Source organism: Schistocerca serialis, chromosome 2, assembly GCF_023864345.2.
Source record: "Schistocerca serialis cubense isolate TAMUIC-IGC-003099 chromosome 2, iqSchSeri2.2, whole genome shotgun sequence".
NCBI lineage: Eukaryota > Metazoa > Arthropoda > Insecta > Orthoptera > Acrididae > Schistocerca > Schistocerca serialis.
Genome location: NC_064639.1, coordinates 427,343,743 through 427,367,814, shown reverse-complemented (window position 1 = coordinate 427,367,814; position 24,072 = coordinate 427,343,743). Strand labels below are relative to the sequence as shown.

Sequence of the window (24,072 nt, the reverse complement as noted above, 5' to 3'; positions counted from 1 at the left end):
TTTCACGGATTAGATATGCCAATCTAGTTTTGACACTAGATTCTCGGATTACTTTGTCTAGAGCTTTTCTTTCCAACAGAGTCAAAAGCCTTCTTGGAATCTGAAAAAGTTTCATCAATGTCTTTCTGATTTAGTGGTGTCTGAAAGATTATAGACTCCAAATAGAATATATTTTTGTATTATCATATTCTTTTGTTACAAGCTAGTTGAGGACAACGTTCACACTGAGGTGACAAAAGTCATGGGATACCTAGTAATATCGTGTCGGACCTCCATTTGCCCGGCGTATTGCAGCTGCTCGACGTGACAAGTCATTGCAAGTCCCCTGCAGAAATATTGAGCCGAGCTGTCTTTGTAGGCGTCCATAATTGCGAAAATGTTGCCGGTCCAATTTTGTGCACGAACTGACCACCCTACTATGTCCCATAAATGTTCGATGTGTTTCAGATCGGGCGATCTGGGTGGCCAGATCATTCGCTCGAATTGTCCTTAATAATCTTAAAATCAATCTCGAACAATGTAGCCCGTTGACATGACGCACTGTCATCCAAAAAAATTACATAGTTGTTTGAGAACATGGAATCTGTGAGTGGATGAAGATGGTGTACAAGTATCCGAACATAACCATTTCCAGTCAATGACTGGTTCAGTTGGACCAGAGGACGCAGTCGATTCCATGTAAACACAGCCCACACCATTATGGAGCCACCAATGGCTTGTTGAACACTTGGGTCCATGGCTTCTTGAGGTCTGCACCACACTCGAACCATAAATCAGCTCTTACCAACTGATATCGGGACTCATCTGACCAGACGACGGTTTTCCAGACGCACTGTTGCTTGTTCTTAGCACTGACAACTCTACACAAACGCTACTGCTCTCGGTTATTAACTTGTCCGTGGTAAGAGGTAATGCTTGAAATTTGGTATTGTCGATACAAGCTTGACAATGTAGATCTCAAAATACTGAATTCCCTGACGGTTTACGAAATGGAATGTCTCATACTTCTAGCTCCAACTACAATTCCGTGTTCAAAGACTGATACTATCCATCATGCGGCCATAATCACGTCGGAAACTGTTTCACATGAAACACCTAAGTAGAAGTGATAACTCCGTCAATACATTGTATACGCAATACTGCCGCCATCTGTATTTGTGCGTATCGCTATGTCATGACTTTTGTCACTCTAGTGTAACCCGTTGAGCTATCCTTATACCTTTTCATCTGTTCATTTCCTTTTTTTATATTTCCTCCCTTCTGCAGTCCATTTTCTTCACTGTCTTTCAGAACTGTTTTGCCTTGCAGACCTTCCAATCTCCTAATTTAGTTTGTATATTTTGTTCTGTCAATTTCTTGCTCATTTCTGCCGATTTCTTCTAGATCTTCAGGCGCTTTTCTAAGGCAGTTGGGTTCCCGTTGTAATTTTTAAAATGCTGTGCAATTTTTTCTTGTCAGTCTACTAGAAATCGGGCTTGGGATGTGCCTTCCTTTCCTAATTTTTCCATAATTTGTTCTACGTGATCGCATATTATTTGCTATCTCTTAATTCAAGTGTTTCCAGTGTAGTTCTGTTCCCTGATATCTTCCTCACAATCTCTCTTTTCTTTTTCCTGATTTCTTCATTTTCTTTCATTGATCGTGAAATTATCGTTTCTGGTGCAAATGTGCATTCTGGTTCAAACTGTCTTGTGATGATCAATTTTTGCATATCTAGATAATGATTTGTTATACAGTCTAATACTAGACTGTTAGTATGTGCTCAGTCACACGTAGCACGGTATTATCGCGCACTCTGTCCGCAGGTGTTCCCGCGGCCCCTCGTGCGCTGCAGCGAGGCCACCAACAACGCGCTCTGGTCCAGGAGGCTGCTCGTGGTCGCCATCATCTTCCTGCTGGGCGCCGCCAACACTGTCGCTGTGGTCAGTACTTCCCTTACGTCTCTCGTCTTTCTGAATGTTTTAGTTCGTGTTATTTTATGTGACAGCTAATTCACGCGTGACAATGTTCTTACTGTTATACAAGTATGACATATCCACCCGGAAAGCCGCCGGTGATAAACAACCGCTTCCGGAATGGCAAGGCGCGACAGCCCAGATCGAATCCGCCTGGCGCACAAACGACGAGGGTCGGTCTGCGGGATACATTGTATGTGGTCTTTAGGCGGTGTCTCACAGCCCACGAGATGAATACCTCACTGATTCAAGTCTCACCTCAGGTACGCGGTTCTCTAACATTTAGAAACTTTTCGCTCACTGTCACGTAAATAACACTACACACAGAGCATTGTGGTACACATATTCCGTCACAGGGGGTTACTGAGTGACGACAGAAAGGGCTTCCGGCCACCTTTTAAACTAACAATGCCAGATTTGTTCGTAATCATGCCAACACTGCGCCTGTGCCGGACAAAGATACAAGAAAAAGAAGACGTCATACAGATATGACATCTGCGTCAGGTTCACTGGAAATAAGTAGCTCCGTATGGCTTACGTGCAGATGTTTTCAGAGAGCCAGAATTGAGTTCTATACTAAAATTTCTTAAATGGCTGTAGAAATGTTGGAAGCAAATGGCAACCGTTCTTCCTACAAAAATAGTAACTGTTATATGCACGTTTTTGTAGTTATTCTTGAACACCATAACTCTGAAAGTGAGTCGAGTGCCGAATTTATTAAATAAATATGAATAAATATATCTCTCTACAGCAAAGAGTTCGATGTTATGAAACATCTTAAGGGGTTTAAGCTTTGTGCTAGGCCAGGACTCAGACCCATACCCTTGCCTTTCGTGCACCCTGTTCCCAGGAATGTAGGAAATAGGTATTTGCAGTACGAAGTAATAAGAAGGGACACGGTGTCAGCCACGTTTGAGAGAATTTTCCAGAAAGGCAAGGATTTTGATTCAGTTCCCGGATCAGGACACTGTTTTAATCGGACAGGAAGTTAAATAAATTTGGCTTCCTTCTCAATTTGCCCCTGTCTTACACTAATATTTCTGCCACTGCATTCCTACTATATGCTATTTCCACGTAAATCTGTTTTACATGCTGAAATATTTGTAGCGTCGCACAATAATTCTCCTCAATTTCCCATTTCATCCTAGTGATTTTTCTTTTTTTTCTTTTTTTATGGTAAGATACTCGTCTCGCAATCGGAGTGGGGTTCAAATTCCTGTCTGGATACCCAGATTTAGGTTTTCCTTGGTTTCCCCAAATTCCGGGATGGTGTACCTGCTTTTCTCTTGATTTCAAACATTTTTACCACTTTGTATTTCCGAACTTTTATTTTCTAAATCGATGTATCCGACGTAAGTGTCTTTCATGTTGTAAAGTCCTGCTCTATAATCAAACAAAACGTTATAACTGCCTTTATATGAGTAATCCTTTTCTAAAGCCAAACTGATCTCATCTAATAAATCCTAAATTTTGGTTTGCATTATTTTGTGTGTTATTGTGAACACCAAACTTGATGCATGTTCTGTCATGCCGATTGCACGATTGTTCTTGGATTTACCTGACGTCACTCCATTCTCGATTACGTTGATGATGTTCTTAAAAACATACGAATGCATGTCTTCAGTCTGACATATTCCGCACACTGATTCCAATAACCGTTTGGTCAGCAATTCTCGCACTGGTTTCGGAAATTCAGAAGAACTGTTAGCTGTTCCTACTGCGTTGTTTGGTTGCAAGTCTTCCAAATCTCATCAAGCTCTGCCCCTAATATTGGAGTTCCTAAGTCTTCCAGATCGACATTCATTCCTTCTTTTGTCTGAGCAGATACTTCGTTCCCTCGTAGAGATCCTCGATGCACTCTTTCCATCCGTTCCCCTTCTCCTCTGCGTTTAAAATCGAAATTTCTTTTGCTCGATCATGATATTTACACTTTTACTTTTACATTCTTCATAAGTCAAGTTTGATTCTTCTGTATCATGAATCTGCCTTTCAGACGATCATTTCTTTCCAGTTCCTTCACATTTTCCCTGGAGCCATTTTGCTTTAACTTACCTGAATTTCCTGTTCATTACATTTCAGTATTCCTTCTTTATGTTCAACACGTTTTATTTCCTTCCTTCGTCGACCAACTGAAGGATTTCTTCTGTTTCTCACAGTTACTTCTCGTTCAGCTTTCTTGTATCCATATCTGTCCGTCAAAATTCTGTCATTTCCATTTTTAGATGTGTTCAGTGCTCCTCAACTGAACTACGTCGTTTGGTGCCCAATATCTATAGTCACAGGGAACTTCTAACGCACATCATCATTCCTCAAAACTCTCCCACTTTCTCGTATGTTTATTCTTCGTGAGGAGTCTTCCTCCTCTCTCATTCCTATTATTACTGAGTCTATATTCTGCCATAACACCTGCCTTCTCTTCTGTCGCTTGGATAGCGTTTCAACCCCCCCCCCCCCCCTACAATTGATAGATTTTCATCTCTCTTTTCATATTGAATTATCCGTTCAATTCCATCATTAACTCCATTCCATCAACTTCTGCTTGTGATCTCGGCACAGGTAGTTGTTCACAGTAACTCCTCCTACCTTTGAAGTCTTAAAGAATTCTTTCCCTTTATAACATTTCCTGATACTGTTCATGTTCGTCTGACCAGGTATCTCCATCATCTTTCTCATTCACTTCAGTGGCCCCTTACTACATGTGGTTTCTGTGACTGTATTTCTCTTCTAAGCTTTTATAGCGTCTTATTACATTCAGACTTCTTACATCTCACGTTCCGACCCGTAAAATATTGAAGATTCGTTGGTTTTTCAATTTTTTTCTAATGGTCACCTGCCACTTGTCAGTCTCCTTCTCGAGACGCGAATCCAGAATCATTTGTCAGTTTTGTGATCAGTATGTACTTTTTGTTCTCTTATAAGCTACATTTCCTGTGGTTACTCTTTATATGACCGTAGAGCGGTAGTTTCTTTCTGCATACCACTGATGTGATTCTTCTGCATTTTAAGTAGAGTTTTCGACCTCAAGAGCGAAATGATCTATTTCGGTTGCTCTTCCATCCGTTTATTAGCAGACCACTTTTAACTTAAGTTTTACTTCTTAAACTCTTTTCCAGCCAAGCTGAACAGCTCTCAGATAAGATGTCCTATCCGTTTCTCCGTCGCTGGCAGGCGTGTCTTCTTGGTCTCCACACTCACAGTGAGGCGACGGCATAACATCCACTCTTTTGTAGATTTGTTCAAAACGTCCACTACTGATTTTTTTTTTTTTTTGCGTGCCGTCGTTACATAGTCTCCTTGGTGTGTTTTTAAATATACCAGAAGGATACTGGCACAAATGAGTAGGATTCACTGTGTAATGACAGCACCTGGTGACCCTATATCTTTTCGACTCACAGTCCACGTGCTTCTTAGCGTTTCCTTCAAACTGACTACGACATCTTCTTGTGCTGTTAGTTGCCAGTAACAGCTTACTGCGCTAACTTACTTAGCAATTCATGCGTAAAGGTTACAGTGGCCCTGATCCGAATGAACATTTGTTCGTCATCTGTAGGTCATCCATGTGATGAATTGTTTTATGCAGGTCTCAAGAAAACTTTTCAGTCTGACAGTGAAGGATGGTACTGCTTAATTAAAAGGTATTATTTTTCCTAGTAATCCTTCTTTAGTTCAGTTTAGTTCGATTAATGTAATTGCGGTTATAAGATGCCAACAATTAAGTGTTATTAATATCAAACTATGGGTGTCACAAGATGTTCAATGACGTCATAAACTTAGCATCTATTAATTTTTTTTTCATGCAGGCATAACTACAAATAAGTGGGTGCCAAACGCAGAGGGGGGTGCGGATGCACCAAGAATTCTGTTGTCGAAGCTGCTGCATTGTCCTGGTGAACGTTTTTTTTTTTTTGTTTTGTTTTACACACAAGTCCTCTTCACGCTACTTTTTCGGTCAAGTCATTCCAGAAAATTGTGTAATATACTCACCGCCGGCCGCGGTGGTCTAGCGGTTCTGGCGCTGTAGTCTGGAACCGCGGGACTGCTACGGTCGCAGGTTCGAATCCTGCCTCGGGCATCGGTGTGTGTGATGTCCTTAGGTTAGTTAGGTTTAAGTAGTTCTAAGTTCTAGGGGACTTGTGACCCAAGATGTTGAGTCCCATAGTGCTCAGAGCCATTTGAACCATTTTGTAATATACTCACCACTTAATGTTTTAGCTGATTTAACGTTCCCAATAAAAGAACGCTTTTGCCTCCAACAGCACATTGAGGATAATCATTACGGCATTGAAACCCATTTTGTCTTACATAATTTAGTGCGCAGCCACTGGCTTGTCCCATTAATTTGAATGATACGAGGGGGCGTTCAAAAAGTAATGAACACATTCTTTTCTGAAGGCAGATTGTTTTTATTCAGGACATCAATATGCAGTATTATTCTCCACTCTTTTGGCTACAAAACCCTAATTTTCAATATAATCTCCGTTCTCTGCGACGGCCTTACATCACCTTGCTGGGAGGGCCTGTATGCCCGCGGGGTACCACTCTACTGGTCGACGTCGAAGCCGACGTCTTGCAGCATCAAAACCTCCCCATCATCCACCTACTGCTTCCTGCGGAGTGCATTTTGCATTGGGCGAAACAGATGGAAGTCGGAAGGTACGAGATTAGGGATATAGAGAGAATGAGAAAGAACAGTCCAATAAAGTTTTGTGAGTTTCGCTCGGGTGCGCGGGCTTGTTTGACGTCTTGCGTTGCTATGCAGGAGGAGAAGTTCTTTTTTAATTTTGTGGCGACCAACATGCTGAAGTCGTTTCTTCAATTTCCTGAGGGTAGGACAATACACTGCGCAGTTGATCTTTGCACCGTTAGTGAGGATATCAAACAGAATAGCCCCTTCACAGTCACAGAAGACCGTCGCCATGAGTTCAGCGGCTGAACATTTTCTTCGCAGGAGCTATGGTGAGGCGCTACTGTATGCAGTGCCGTTTTTTTCCATTTCGAAGTGATGAATCCACGTTTCATCGTGTGTGATAATGTTCAACAAAAATATTGTCACTATTAGCCTCGTTACGAGCAGGCAATTCCGCACAGATGGTCCTTCATTTCTCGTTACGGTTTTCTGTTAAGCGGCGAGGAACCCAGAGGGCACATTCCTTTGAGCACCCCAACTGGCGGGCAAATGTGTCAGCACTACCAGCAGAGACGTCCAGTTGTGCAGAGAGGTGTTTCATTGTGATCCGTCGATCATATCAAATGAGGGTGTGCGTATTTTCCAACGTTGCAGGGGTCACTGGTGTGTGTGGCCGGCCGCTACGCGGGAGATCGGGCAGGTTTGCTCGAGCTTGTTGTGATGATGGTTGACGCGTCGTTCAATGACTCGCGTGCTTTGTTTTCACTGTCACGTTTCCGTACACACTCTAAAACCGCCTATGAACATCTGCGATGCTCTGGTTTTCTGCCAAAAGAAACTCAGTGACAGCTTTCTGCTTAGAATGCACCTCCGTTACAGACGCCATTTTGAAGACTAGATATAGCGCCGTCACGTACCGGAACTTCACGAAACTATAGGGGTTAAAATAGGAACATTACACAATACCTCCCAACAAATTCCACCTTTTTTCAACCGAAACTGGTCGAAGAAAAAATGTGTTCCATTACTTATTCAATACCTCTCGTATTTAAACTTTTGCGTGGTGTGAGGAACACATATATTCATAGCGACAAACAGGCGCACAAGAACAGTTAGACTTTTTAAATGATCCAAATATTACCGCAAAATTCGTTTCCGCGATTACTTTCATCAGCATCAAGAAATTCAGAATTTATTTCGCACAAAACTTTCTCAGAGTAGAACCTCCCTGTAACATTCGTGCCTCTATTATATGTGTGGCGTCCAAATGTTTTCATATGCGGATGCAGTCTTAGGCTGTCGTTCGCGTGGAACATACACTGGCGAGCCAAAATATAACGAATAAATGCTTAACAGCGTTCTGGTCCTCATTCGGAGCGCAATGGAGCAGATATTCTGCTTTGCATGGATTCGACAAGTCCATCGCAGATTTCCGGAGGTATGTGACACTAGGTTTCTTCGCACGCATGAGTTATTACCTTACATTAGGGGCCGGTGTTTGTTGGCACGGAAATGGCGCAAAATAGCGTTCTAGATGTGCTCCACTGGGTTCGGATCTGGCGGATTTCGTTGAGAAGACATCCATGTCACTATCATGCTCATAAAACCACTTTAGCACAATTTTGGCCTTGTGACAGGTATTTTTCTTGCTGGAAGCTGCTATCGGCGTCGGTAAAGACATCAATCATTAAGTGATTCAGGTGGTCCGCAACAGCTGTCTTTTTGGCTTTGATTACTACCAGAGGTCCCTTGGAAGCCTAGATGAGTGTCTTCCTTAGTGTGAAGCTGTCCCTTCAGCCTGGGTCTGTGGTGCGATGTTTGCTTTGGGGGACCGTTCTCCTGGATGAACTCGAGCTGAGCGTGAGTTTTCCTATCAGGCGACGCGTTTCCATTCATCTATGATCCAATCTATCCTATATTCCTGCAGTCAAAATTAATGATGTCGTTGGGTAAATATGGGAACACGTAGGGGTCGTCGGCTGTGGAGCAGTGTTCGACAGTGTCTTCTAAACGGTGTGCCCCGAAGTACTTGAACTTGCAGTAGTATTGCACTCTGTTGCCAGATGTGCCACAGATAACCATCTGTTCTGCTTCACAGAGCAGGCAGCCTCCAGCTCCCACGTTATATGATGAGAGACGACATCTGAACACCTTGTTGCCTAGTGCTGATTTCACCATACTTCAACCATTTTCCATAGATGCTGACTACAGTAGCAAGTGAAAAGCCGCCTATCTTCGCCGCTTCAGAAATATTCCTTGCCAGATACTGGGCCATAAGAGTCTGTCTTTCGTCAAATGAATTTCCACATTTCCGGCAAGTGTCGTGCCTAGAACGACTCCCCATTCGTGTCTGTTCCGCTTACATTCCTTTCTAGCCGTGCCACGTGCTTGCAACGTCACAAGGTGGCATCCAGTCTCCTAGTGAGCAGCGTTCATAAAGTTTTGGCTCATTAGTGTACTCGCGAGTATGTGATGTTACGTGTTGTCTGGGTGTGCATGATCGGTGTACCTGGAGACGTCAGTCCGCCATGTAGCGGCGCCTGACTATCAGCGGCTGGAGTTTTACAGGTATCTGGCTGTACTGCAGCCACGACAAGGTAAGTCGTAGCCCAAGGTATACAGATAGGCCTAGCCCAGCCGTTACCTACGCTCTTGTAATGCATAACTACTTCCCCTGTGTAGAAAAACACCTTTTACCTTTTTCTTCACAAATTATTTATTTTTATCACATAGGTTTTCAATTATTATTTGACTGTGCAGTTAGATTGCCAAAGATGTTGTTGTGCGTACACCAAACTGCGGTGCAGAGTCTGAGACACTGCGTTGACGATCAACAACCGCGTTCAATTAAAAATGAACTCGCAAACCGCAGTTGTGGTTCCACCTCAGCTGCATAATATCAGAAAAATAAAAATTTGTGCCGGACCAGGACTCGAACCGAATTACCCGCTTGTCACGAGCGGTCGCTTTAACCACTTAAGCATCCTGATCAGGCTAATTGGAGCGGTCCAACTCTCCATTTTTCCTGCTATCTACTCTCCTAGAGCTCGCAATATACAGGGTGCGGCAGCGTTCATAGTAGGATATTAAAAACACACCATCAGACAGTAACTGTAATTTATTTATTACCTCTTATGTCAATTAATAGTTAAATTTATGAAATTTACTAATTTTTAACTCATTGTCCATTGCGTGGATTACTTTTTGAATATGACTCCTGTCAAATGACGCCCCCTCTGCACAACGCATTCATCTAGGGTGGCGTTGGAAACTTTCCATAGCTCGGCGTAATGTATTCCCTGGGACATTGCCGACGGCAGTTCTGATGCGATCCTTCAACCCAGGAATGATGATAAGACGTGTTCGGAACCCTTATTGCTTCAGGTAGCCACAAAGGAAAAATTCTGCACATGAAGGGTCAGGTGAGTGAGGCGGTCAGGAAATGTCACCAAAACGGGAAGTTATTCTACCGGGGAATGTCTGTCGAAAGAAATCCATGCAAATTCTGGCTACCATTCCTGAGTTGAAGGATCGCACCAGAATTGCCGTCGGCTGTGTCCCAGGGAATACATTACGCCGAGCTATGGAAAGTTTCCAACGCCACCCTAGATGAATGTGTTGTGCAGAGGGGGCATCATTTGACAGGAGTCATATTCAAAACGTAATCCACGTAATGGACAATGACTTACACATTAGTAAATGGAATACCTTTAACTATTAATTGACATAAGAGGTAATACATAAATTACAGTTGCTGCCTGCTATGAACGCTGCCGCACCCTATATTACCATGATTCCTGTACGGGGTGAGACACTCTCGTCATTGCCTTGCAATGCACTATGGAAAGTAGACGCCAGGACAAAAAGAGAGTTGGGGCGCTCCTAAAAGCCTGCTCAGACAGCGAAAGTGGTTAAGATGACCATTTGCAACAAGCGGGAAATCTGTCTTCGAGTCCTGTTCAGGCATAAATTTTTATTTTTTCTGAAATATTCTACAGCTGATGGCATCATAATTGCAATTTGTGAGTTCATTCTTAAATAAATAGTAAAGATTTTACAGCCATCAAAGAAATTAATCTTTATTAATAAATTTACGGTTACAGGACCCTAAAATAAAATAAATAAGTAACTGGAAAATAGATTTAAAAGTATTGGACTGTCAGATTTGACAGCAGTTAGAAATAATAAGTAAATAAAGTCTGTCGGCTCAGTTAGTAGCTATTCAGGATGGTTCTTTAGGTACTTCCCGATCTCCAGCATGTCAGACAGTTATAGTTTTGAGTTCATTATGCTCCGACTACAGTATTCTACATCTACTACAGCATTATGTCTGGTTTCCAGACAATGTTGTGCAAAAGTAGAGTCTGGTTTATGCAGTCTCTAGCTCTCATGCTGTTCTTTAATCCTGGCGCACATAGATCTGTTTTTTGCTCTGAAATATGGGCCACACTCTTTGAATCTAATACGATATATTCCGCTTTTGTTCATAGGGAACTGCTTATCTCCGTAGCTAAGTAAATTTTTGCATCTTGTCTCTGTGATAAAGTAGATGGCTAAATATCTATTTTTCCAGATTGTTGTATATTTTGGTACTCAGTCTAGTCCGTCTACCAACAACAAATACTAATATACCTGTTTTTTGGGTATCTGTCGGGGGACAGATGGTTCATATTCTAGTATTTATCTTATTTTAATATTTTCTTAAAAGTGCTGTCGACAGGATTGGGCTGGTGAGTATTGTTTAAGGTTGTACGAGGACTACTAGTTAAGTAAGGAACGATCGGCCACGAAATGGAAATAGCAGTGAAAATCAAAACTGTTCTATTTGCAGCGCTTAGCTACAACTTCCAGCAACTTCTCTATATAGTCACCGCTCCGACTTAAATGTCTGTCATAGTGTTGTACTATTTCCCCACTACCCTCGTCATAGAAAACAGCCTCCTGTGCTTTCCGCCAATTTTCTAACTGGACTGTATGTTTTTGTCTGTGCTAGAATATTGTCATCATAGTTAGCTGTTCATTTAAGCAGAGAAGAAAATCAAAGGGTGCCAATTACGGGCTGTTTGGTGGATGATTAAACACTCCACACTCATTTTCCCTGTAGTTGCGACAGAGAACAGTCAGGAAGAAGGAAATGGATGATGGTTACGTGATGTGGGATTGCACGAAATCAGGCGAAATCTCACGGCAGGCACCCATACTTCGCGGAGGCCACTATTTTCCAGTCAACTTTACGCGCTCACTGCGCGCTCAGAACTAAGAAGCAGAACGTGACGTTATCAACTGTCTTACTAGACAGACTGCACAGCACGTCTGTGCAAAGCTTCCCCGGATTTTCATTGTGGTTTCCATTTCGCAACCGATCGTTCCTTACTTTCCAACTAGCCCTCTTAGAAAAACTGCACTCTGGGCAAATGGACAGAAACTGTCACTGCTTGACGTCAAGAGGCTCTGCAAGAACCATCCTGAACAGCGTATAAATCAGCAAACAGACTTCAGTTATTTACCGCTGCTAAACACTGCCAAGCATGACTTAATGCCTAGTTCAATATTTTTTAATCGATTTTCCAATTATTTGTTTTAATGTTCTCTGATTGTGGATGCATTACGCTATATATGTAGTGTTGCGGATTACTCTTTTAATGAGTGTAAATTCGTAGCTACTTATGTTTGTACTATAAAACACTACATCATACATGTCAGCAATGCTAGGCGACGGCTTAATAACCAGAAACATGGGTAGAAAAAATAAATATTTAATGAAAATCTTACCACAGTAAGAAGCGATTGCTGCAATTGTTGAAGCTCGTCCTCAGTTTTTTGAAAATAAAAGTTATAGTCATAAACAATCTCCCCATCTCGAGAATTCCACAGCATGCAGTCTAGTTTCGGACATCAAGAATTGCTTTTCCAGCCAGCGCTCGAAGCAGAGCAGGTGGAAAGAACAGCCGAGGTCAGGAAATGGGATTTCTGATAGCGCGCATCGCGCAGCGTTTCGTTGCGAAAGCCCCGTGACATCTTCGGCAGCTGCCGGCGGCGTCTAGAGTGGCAGTCCAATTACTCGCACCGGGCCGGCGCCTCGTCCCGGGACGGCCTTCGTCTCCACCGCACCTCCATCTGTCAGCGACCCTCTAACACGTTCTTTCGTTTAAGTCTACAAGATTCACACGTATCTCAGTGTACAGTGCAATAAACAATCTATACTATGTCAATAAGTGTGATAAATGAATGGAAACGTCCGAGACATACAGTATAAAACTGGGGTATAAAGAGTCGTCCTATTTGTTGGGTGAGCTTGTGCAGTATACATGGTTGACAGATTTATCCCGAAAGTATCACTTCATAATCAAACTTGTAAGATCCAAGATAGTGGGAGATCGGTGGGTTAGCAAAATGGCTGCTATTGTGAATTATTGCGTGAGTCAGCTTCTATGCTGTTCCAATGTAAAAACGCTTCCATTAAAAAAATATCCATGTTTTAGGGATGTTTCTGATATGCTTACACCAGTATCTTGTTAAAAAAATCATGCTTTGATTTGTCCTAGATTCTGCTAACTATAAAATACATGACAGATCCCTTATTAAAACAACAGCTGTTGTGGTGTATTACTGTAATAGTGTGCATAACTCACTGTAAAAACGGTGAGAAATTCAAAAACTGCCAGATAGTGTGCTTGTAAAAACAATTACAGTTATTTTGTATTTTATAATATTAATACATCAAAACTTTGAGCTTTGCTTCCAAATACACATGAAGATTATCATAAATACAAGACAGCAGTTACTGCTTTATGTAGGAGAATAGGTTGGTTACAACTGCATCTTTATTTTAAATGAAGGCCACATTACCTCCACTGCCCCACTCTGCACTCACCACTCCTGTCGCCATTGCTGCCACCACCACCACCATCGCCACCATCACTGCCTTTGCAACAATTGCTGCCATCACTGCCGCTATGACTGCCACCACCACCACCATCGATAGCAGGCCATGTGCTCAAACAACTTCCATAATGCCAGGGTCTGTAGTGTTCTGGCCACCGAGGTCAACGCCACACAACTGCCATGTACTGAGGGCTCTGCAGCCACCCTCTCATGAGATGCTCCTTGCCAGACATGACTGAGTTGTTTCAATCAGCTGCGCCCTCCACAGACAGCTCCCGACTGCCACCCATCCTCAGCCCATACCGCGCTGACATTTTTTTTCCTTAAAAGAAAGGGTGTCTCAGAGGCTACAGGACTAGCAGCATGGTCCAGTGTCATCGAATATTATTCCACGAATTTGTCTTTGAAAAATTCAGTAGCAGGGTAGCAGTGTTCTGTAAATAATAAAGTGGGGAATGATTTTCAAGGAAAAGATATTCTACAGTATACATGTTTGGGTTGCTAGGCTTTCCTTCGTGTAAGTTCCATAGTGTTATCGCTGTTATAATGATCAGAGATACAGAGTGTCGCTCTTAAGAATCATCAGGCATATTTTCTCTGATGAGTCAGTACATACTTATAATTTCGTTCTTGCAATGCATAGCCGGACTCAACCAAACAAATACTACTTACCACATCATGCAACGCCCAGTGTCCATAGAAGGCTTGTGTTTTTGTCCCGATTCCAAAGACCACTCTTTTATCCCTGTGTTTTCCAAGTTTTTAGATTTGGGCTACCCTTTTATACCTTCTACAATGTGTGTTTTAACTTCGTCATTTTGTAGTTTGACTCCTCTGACTGGATCCGTGCACTTTTAGCGGGCACATGTTCAAATGGTTCAAATGGCTCTGAGCACTATGGGACTCAACTGCTGTGGTCATCAGTCCCCTAGAACTTAGAACTTCTTAAACCTAACTAACCTAAGGACATCACACACATCCATGCCCGAGGGAGGATTCTAACCTGCGACCGTAGCAGTCGCACGGTTCCGGACTGCGCACCTAGAACCGCGAGACCACCGCGGCCGGCAAGCGGACACATGTAACTTTCGAATTGCAGGACTAATGACCTAACTGTTAAGTGCCATACCCCCCCCCCCCCCCAGTTAGTCAACCAAACCATGACTGAGGTGGGCATGTTACATGAGGCGTTTACACGATGTAGCAACCACTTGTCTGCAATGTTCACTCTCATTCGACTGATCCTTTTCCTCGGCCTTTCAAGGACATCTGGTTGACAGTTTGTCCTGGACGAACAAATTCATTATGCACAGTACCCCCAGTGTCAAAAAAGAAAATCAGCGGTCTAGCGGTTCTAGGCGCTCAGTCCGGAGCCACGCGACTGCTACGGTCGCAGGTTCGAATCCTGCCTCGGGCATGGATGTGTGTGATGTCCTTAGGTTAGTTAGGTTTAAGTAGTTCTAAGTTCTAGGGGACTGATGACCATAGATGTTAAGTCCCATAGTGCTCGGAGCCATTGGAAAATCAGCATTGTAACGATCTTCGATTTGTTCATTCAAGACTTTTTCAGGTGACGATATGTCTCTTAATGTGGCACTCGCAACTTTACCACTTTGTCATAGGATGGTACTCAAACATCCTTGATTGACCACCTGTGATCACACGAATGAACGATTCGTGGTCATTGGTAATACTCTGAAGAAGATGAACGCATGCATTTCATCGACTGTCCTGCCCAGTTATGTGGTTTTTTGGCACCAGTTTGGCACATCCCTTCGCATGTGCAAAACTTTGGTCAAAATTTGATGCAAGGTTTGAAAGTGTTAACTGGTAACCCATCACCCTTAATGTTAAACGTGGGTCTTTTCTCACAAGAGCATGCACACGTTTGATGTTTTCATCGGTTTTTGAAGTTGAAGGTCTCCCTAAGGGAGGTTCATCTTCAACGTTTTCTCTGTCTTCTAGAAATGATTGTGTGTGTGTGAAATGTTATAGGACTTAACTGCTAAGGTCATCAGTCCCAAAGCTTACACATTACTTAACATAAATTATCCTAAGGACAAACACACACACCCATGCCCGAGGGAGGACTCGAACCTCCGCTGGGACGAGTCGCACAGTCCATGACTGCAGTGCCTCAAACCGCCGTGCTAATCCCACGCGCCCCAGAAATGATTAGTGCAACCGAAAAACGTGTGCTCTTGATAAAGAATGTTTCCCACAGACCTGTTTCAACTTTTCAAAAGTCACAGTCGCAGACTCCTCAAGTTTAACACAAAACTTGAGGGCATAAAGTTGGGCTAAATTCCGCTGTTCTGTTTCCATAATACACAACAAAAACACAGCTTCACTGATGGCGCTCTCAGAAATCACGTGATTGCTATACGGAGCTGAAAATCAGACTGAGCATTTCGAAACGATGAGCAGATCAGTCTACACAAGTAGAACAACGCAGCGTTGCCAGATCGCTCGCGGCGTTATCAGCGTCAGTTGTCAATATCATTATTTTTCTCACACACCTCGTACACCCGCCTTCTTACTCGGACACTAGTTTAGCAACTGCCTTCTTATTTGCTCGCCAGTATTAAACGGCTTGTCGTCGGCAGGTGCCGTGCGTGTCGCCGGAGGAAGGCACGTGGTCGGCGGTGGCGAGCAACTGCACGGGCATGCTGCGGCACGGGCCGTGGGACGCGTGCCTGCTGCCCAGCTACGTGTCGTCGTTCTGCGTGCTGGCGCTGGTGGCGGCGTCGCTGCCGGTGCAGCTGGCGCACGGCTACAAGGCGCTGCTGCTGGCGCTGCTGGCCGCCGCGCACGTCGCGCTCAACTGCACGCTGCTGGCGCCCGCGCTGCGCTGCGAGGAGGCCATCGCCAGGAGCAACTGGCCCAAGTAAGCCGCCTGCCCCCCCTGCCTGTCCCGCCAACTTACAAAGCGGCCCGCGCCAGATGTCCCTCACACGTTACACAAACTGCGCTAATATACTTTTGAGACGAAAAGAAAACGACGCCTACAAAGGAATTCGCCACATGGAACGGAAGTAATAGATCTGATGTACATTTACAGACAAACAAATGAGTACTTTTTTTTTCTTTATTGAATTTCGATTCCCCCCGAAGGGGGCGGGCTGGCAGCAGCTTAGTATGCCGTTCTTCAGCCTACAGACTTTGTTTTAGAAAGGTGAAGAGAATATATAATAAAAAGAGGCCATAAAATCGGAGACATAAATGGTAACATGGCGAAAAAATCGTGGAACTTAAAACATAAACAAAGGGACGATGATGCTAATAAAATACATATGAAGCAGACAGGTAAAATAATAGACAGACAATTAAAAAACACGGCGACAGTCTGGTTTCTGTTCGCAAAAGATATAAAATTCACACCCAGCGACAGCATGGTTTCTGTTCGCAACACTTGGAAAGACGAAACAACACTGAACATTCAGTGGAACACTGCACTGAAAGGTTGGCAAATATGTCATACCACGGCCGAGAGCAGGTGGAAGGGAAACTGGAAAGATGATGGGAAAATGAAAAAGAGGGGAAGGAGAGGAAAAGCGAAGGGGGGGAGGGGGGAAAGGAGCCAATGGAGGATGAGGACCTATAAGAGGGGTGGGAGGTGCTGGGCAGACGCGACAGGGAGTGGGGAAGGCAGAGGAGGGGAAATACAAAAGGACTTGGGGGGCAGAAGGGGGGTAGGGAGAGGTTAGGTGGGGAGAAAACACAAGATGGAAGGGGGGGGGGGAGAGGGAGCCCAGGGAAAGGACACAGGAAACGAGGGGGGGCTGAGGATCAGAGTTGATAGGAGGGATAAAGGGAGGGAGAGAGGGCATCATCTGGGATGGGGAATTGATGGAAGCCACCTTTGGAAAGGAGAGGAAGGGTGTAGAGATGGAGGGTAGGGGGGACACAACAGCGAAGGCGTGGCAGGGGGCGGGGATGGGAGAGGAGAGGAGCAACCAGGGGGTGAGGGGGATCAGAGCATGTCTGCGGATGTACGATATTATTGTCTGCCCAAATGTTCCGTGTGTTTGTTCCAACACAGGAGAACATGGGAGGTGGAAGATCAGTCGAGGACGGAGTCTTTAAAAGTGAAGTCTAAGGCCTGACTGCAAAAGGATAGGAAAGTAAATTTAGGAAAGCCATGGAAAAACTAAAACCTGGATGGTCACTCGGTGATTTGATCCCCTCTTGCCCCGAATGCAAACTGCATTGTAGGCTGCTGATGTCCTTCCCTTTGCGCAGAATACTTTTGACGCTAACTGAAGCCGCCTAAGATAAAAAGCCACCTTCTCATAAGCGAGTCACAACAGAGCGGATATCGGGATTTCAATATACCCAAGCACGCGAAGGGCGTTACAGACAACCAAGCAATATCCGAGAGAGCATTATGCAGGCATATATCGAATGGTTACTTAAATCGACTGTTTTGTGTGCCGTTTTGTATTATGGGAGATCTCTGCCGCTTTCAGCTGCGTCTGTTTTTAACAGCTACCATGACATAAAGAAAATTATAGAAGCCGAGATGTTATACGTCCTTCCAGAAATCAATGAAGATGTATTCTCATACACAAGTGCAGGTGAACATGTTGAAAGGAAAGTTTACAACCTTCTGTTTTACTCCACAGTCCGCATTTCTTTTATCCGTTGCTTTCGCTTTAACCTAACATGTCGTACATTGAAAACATTTAGGATTACACCACTTAGCTAATGCTATGTAACACTTCTCCAGTAGACTACGCACCAGATATTGGACTCTGTTCGAAGATGTCTATAATTCGATTACTTAGCGACACATCCACACTGCTTAATATTGCGTTCCGACGATAAGGGTGTTTATCGCTGCCCGTGGTGCCTGAACCAGATAGTCTCCATGCAGACAGCACCGTTTTACTTCTCTTTACATTTGCTCGTTCTTTTGTTCCATCTTAGGCCAAATACGTATGTTTACTAAACGTTCATTGATTCCTGGCTAAGAATGCTTAAAACTGTAGCAGTTTTCTTAAACATTAGTAAACTGCGAGACGCAGATTTTTCTTGTATGAGCGATAGTGATGACAGTTCAACAGAAAAGTCGAAGCAAAAGCCAAAATTTTGGAATTAGTGCTCTGTCGTCAGACGTATATTTCAATGCTCATAAGCTGATATAACACCACTTTGTTATTACTAATCAGCTGCTGTCCCATTGGGCAATACAACACCGTCCATATCTTAAATAGCTCCGATGACTTCAACATGATTGGAGATATGAGATTAGCGGTGTATTTTCACTATTGCAACGAAGTGGTCAAGCAGTCACAGAATGTCCGGTAATTACTTGGTGAATCGTATTGAATTTATTTTAGATGTTGGACTAGTAAATAAGGCGTGACCAGCATTTTTATAGTATTTTTAACGAGTTGCAGAAACTGACGAAAGATTTTCTTACGTCACACGGCGCTCTGTGTCATGTGCTACCTTTGCTTCCATGAACACATCTTTCTCCTGTTCGTGACAAAAGTGCCCTGTTTCATTTTTCTTAAAGTGTACCACGCTCAACAACGTAGGAAAAATTTACGTAGTTGTTAAGACATCTCATCATTGTACTATGTCACAAAAACGCGTGTGTGATGTATCCTCGTCTCATGAAATATTTGAATTTCTGATACGAATCAGCTACAGTATTTTATCTTCATCAGATAAAAACGAGCTGTATAGGGAAGAAATCCAACCGTCCATCGAAAATCCATAACAAAATTACATACTTTCTGTTTCAATTAAAATGTATCTCTAGTTACGGCATACCTCTCCGAAGAAAAATTCAATTGATTTCTTGTTAATTTCCCTCTTCGTCTCTCCAAGCCTTTTCCTTTTCAGTGACTCATTGGTCCTATTTTATCGATCCATGTTTCTCTTCAAGTTGTGGTTCTTTCACGGATGTCTCCAGCATCCACCTCACTCTGTTGCTACATCAATACTACTTTTGAGCCACAACGTCTCCCGTTCTTCACCGGCCCCGCGAGACAAAAATTACATAATTTATCGTACATCAATCACACGCTTAAGCACGACTGAACTGTTCCTTATTTCAATAGTAGACGGCCGGCTGGTATGGCAGAGCGGTTCTAGGCGCTTCAGTCTACGGTCGCAGGTTCGAATCCTGCCTCAGCCGTGGATGTGTGTGATGTCCTTAGGTTAGTTAGGTTTAAGTAGTTCTAAGTTCTAGGGGACTGATGACCATAGCAGTAAGTCCCATAGTGCTCAGAGCCATTTGAACCATTTGAACTAGTAGACGGTGAAGCCTACTCCTTTTTGCAAACCCACACAAAGTGGTAAAAAACGCTTGTTTTCTATCACAAGAATCCAGGCCGCATTCCACAGTCTAAAGCTGCAGTAAAAGGCCGTCCTTTAAGAAATCTGGAGTCGGAGGCTAAATTTATTTATTAACAGAGCTGCTCTTTGTAATCTCGCATCTAAGTACTAAAATAGACAAAGCGTTTATACAACTTTCGGGAATGCAGCTAGAAGACGTCTCCAACAATCACCAGTATTTCGACTAGTACACAACCTATCATTTTCAAGTCACAAATTCACCTCGAAAGAACTGCGCAAGGAAATTCAAAATCTCGGTACCTGAGGCATATGTAAAAAGACAACAAACACACCTTTACAGCTGCCGCCAAAACACAACCAACGACGACCAACGTCAGGAGTTACTGGTAGTGAATATTAATCACCAGGAGGTGAGCAAGAAGCCTTACATCTGTCCCTCTGTTGTTTAACCAGGAATAGAGCAGAACTGCATGCAGAATTTAAGAAAAAAAACCTCCATCTTTATCTATGACGTCACTTGTTAATTTAGACTCCCACGTTTACTGAATAAAACTATGCCAACAGTTGAAAGTGCACGCGAAAATCCTTATGTTACTACGAGGGCTTTCAATAAGCAATGCAAAACACTTCTTTCTCTGTCAGTTTCTGTTGAAATATACACAATTTGCTGTGGGACAATATGGAATATTCCCGCTTCAGCCCCTAAAATTTCATGGAGTTCCGGTCGGTGGCGGCGCTGTATGTAGTGGAGGTGTAATCCAAGCCGAAAGATGTCATTGAGTTTCTATCTGCAGAAAACCAGAACATCACAAATAAATATTCACAGACGCTTGCAGAATGTCTCCGGACGCCTCTCAGTGAAGCACGGTGAGTCTTTGGACGAGGTGGCAGTCATCACCTCAGCAAGTTCGCGCAAACCTGTCCGATCTCGCGCGTGCCGGCCACCTGCACACAGCTGTCGCTCCTGCAATGTTGGAACATGCGGACACTCCATTCGAGGTGATCGACGGATCACAATCAAACAGCTCGCTGCTCACTGAACGTCTTTGTCAGTAGTGCTGACACACTCGTCTATCAGTGGAGGTACTCAAAGTTGCTCGCCCGCTGGGTTCTTCGCTGACTACCAGATGAGCATAGACAGCAACGAAGGACCATCTGTGCAAAACTGCTTGCGCATTACGAGGCTGATCGCGAGAATTTTTTGTCGAGCATCGACACGTGCGATGAAATATAGGTTCATCACTTCGAACCGAAAACAAAATGGTAATCCATAGAGCGATATCCCACCCGTCCTCCGAATAAAAGGTTCAAAACAGCACCCTTAGACGGACGTCATGGCAAAGGTCTTCTGGAACTCTGAAGGGGTTATTGAGTTCGTTGTCCTCCCTCTGAAGTGTATTGCGCTACCTTCAGGAAACTGGAGAAACGACCTCAGCGTGTTCGTCGCCACAAAAATACAAACGAACTTCTCCTTCACCGAGATGAGTGGCCGCGCGGTTTGAGACGTTATGTCACGGACTGCGCGGCCCCTCCTGCCGGAGGTTCGAGTCCTTCCTCGTGCATGCGCGTGGGTGTTGTTCTTAGCATAAGTTAGTTTAAGTAGTGTGTAGGCCTAGGGACCGATGACTTTAGCAGTTTGGTCCCTTAGGAATTCACACACATTTGAACATTTGAACTTCTCCTTCTCTGTGACAACGGAAGGCCTCACACAAGTCTGCGCACCCGAAATGAGCTCACAGAACTTCATTTGACTGTTCTTTGTCATCCACCCTACAGCCCGGATATCGCACCTCCCGACTGCCATCTGTTCGCCTCCATGAAAGATGCATTCCACGGAATGCAGTACATGGTTGATGGGGAGCTTATTGATGCAGCAAGACGTTGGCCCGCAACAGAGAGCTCCGCCACTCTCCTTGTAGTTTGACCAGTGTATGACGTGTCATATCTGTGAGGGATACGGCGGACACCAGCCTTACGCAAAGCAAAATCATCTTATAGAGACCCTAAGCCGGTCTTTGTGACCGAGCGGTTCTGGCGCTTCAGTCCGGAACCGCGCGCCTACTACGGTCACAGTTTCGAATCCTGCCTCGGGCATGGATGTGTGTGATGTCCTTAGGTCAGTTAGGTTTTAGTAGTCGTAAGTCTAGGGGACTGATGACCTCAGATGTTAAGTCCCATAGTGCTTAGAGCCATTTGAACCATTTTGAAGAGACCCTAAAACGGTGCTAATCTTATATGGCGGTCGGAAAACATACTTTACATCGTGTTTCTGCAGAATATGAACATTCCTGTTGGAAATATCACCTGGCAAGGCGAGAAGGTCGTAGACTTGGGTGCCACATCGTCATTTTCGTCGCTCAGGCATTTCACTGTTGGTCAAGTGCGCAATACCCTTTTGATCTTTGTTTCACTATAACCATTCTGGCGAAAATGACTTCGAGGTAGGGTACCTGAGCTGGCAGATTTTCATGGTCTGATGTGGCGTGGTCCTATGAAGTACCCCTTCTTGTTGAACGTCTGAGTGAGGCAGCGCAGTAGTCAGAACACTGGTCTCGCTTTCAGGAGGAGGACGTTTCAAATCCGCGTCCTGATTTAGTTTTTTCGTGATTTCCCTAGACCGCTAAAGGGGGTAGCCTTCTTTGAACGCAAAAAGGAGACTTTAGTGATTCAGTTTTTTTTTCAAGTAAAATGAAAAAGTAATGCTAAATCTGATGATATGGTTACATTCCATACACTTTTGTGTTTACGAAATCATTTTTGAGTCCACATCGGACTGTCCTTGTAACCATTGCGTCAGGTTGAAGGACCTCTTGCAGCCGTAACATTCGTCATCGGCGGGAATCACCGAAGCTGTCCTATTAGACCAGTAACAATATAATTTTGTATAAGAATTTTCAAAATATTTCCTATCAGCCTATATAGGATAACTGAATAATATTGAGTTCTAACAGAATGGTGATGTGTTGAATCAAATGCATTTTTCTTATACCACAATGCCCGCATCTCGTGGTCGTGCGGTAGCGTTCTCGCTTCCCACGCCCGGGTTCCCGGGTTCGATTCCCGGCGGGGTCAGGGATTTTCTCTGCCTCGTGATGGCTGGGTGTTGTGTGCTGTCCTTAGGTTAGTTAGGTTTAAGTAGTTCTAAGTTCTAGGGGACTGATGACCATAGCTGTTAAGTCCCATAGTGCTCAGAGCCATTACACCACAAAATCGAGACAAAAAGACGCACCGAAAACTTTTGAAGATGTCACAAAACGGCTAAGTACACTGATAGCGAAATAAATTCAGAATTCCGGCATCAAATTCAGATCCAAATGCTTTTAAGTTGAAATCCGTCAGTGAGCTTCTGAGAGTAGATTTCTTGCTCTTCACTGCGGAAAAAGTTACTCGCAACAAGTGTGTAGGTCCAAACGATGAAATAATCGCAGCTGAAAACCTGGGAAGTCGTGAAAATTTATTTTGAAGATAATTTTTACACTAGTATACAATTTTCAAATTGTGAAACTTATCACGCAACTGCCTGTCACACGGTAGCTCTATGCAGCTAGTCGTCCCGCCCGTAATGTTGCTTTTCACGAATTTTAAAATTCACTTTAAGCAATGTCCAGTTTAAGTAGTCCGCCTAGTGCTTAAGACTATGGCCAGTTTAACACACGGTCATTCCTTTGAAAACAACGCACAGTTTGCACTTTCCCTGCGCTACATAATGACGTCTGGTTATCCCATTTTACCGCGCTCGAGCTCGCCCAGCCGCCTACTGAACAGGCCTACTACGCTACAATTTACCCAAACAAGTGTTCATCCGAAACACCCCTCAAAATTATGAAACTAATCGACACTTTAGGTAATAAATGTTTTAATTAGACTTATAATGCTTTAACACGGCAGATGAAAATGACTCCTAGTGGCTGCATGTCGAGACACGTGTTGTGGTTTCTGTTGCAGCTCTGCGCCGGCCGAGCTGTCCCTGGGAGTGCTGCTGCTGGCTGTCACCTTGGCTCTCGCGTTCGTCGCCAGGCACGTGAGTCTCTGCCATGAACCTCCTCGGCATCAACTAAAAATTCTGTCAGTTATCAGTAAAGATATTCCGTATGCCTACTGCGACAGGTGAGGATCTAGCGTTCGGTTCAAAATGTTTCACCGTCACTCCCCAACCCTCACAAAATATAATTTGCCGTCATCCCCATATTTAACGTGCCAGAGGAGCCTAGGATTGTAATAATAACAACAATAAAATATATAAAATGTTTATTAGAATAATAACAATTGTGCTCTTAACAGACCATTGAAAAGTGT

The 24,072-nt window shown here is 43.8% G+C and overlaps 1 protein-coding gene across 1 annotated transcript in view; it reads left to right on the top strand.

Annotated features, from left to right (window-relative positions):
* Positions 1 to 24,072, top strand: part of LOC126456037 (adenylate cyclase type 3) — a 418,454-nt gene that overhangs the window by 288,307 nt on the left and 106,075 nt on the right. The window contains exons 11-13 of the mRNA XM_050091793.1: positions 1,806 to 1,922; positions 16,074 to 16,354; positions 23,722 to 23,797. Of these exons, the coding sequence (XP_049947750.1) occupies positions 1,806 to 1,922; positions 16,074 to 16,354; positions 23,722 to 23,797 (474 nt within the window). The remainder of the gene's footprint in view (positions 1 to 1,805; positions 1,923 to 16,073; positions 16,355 to 23,721; positions 23,798 to 24,072) is intronic.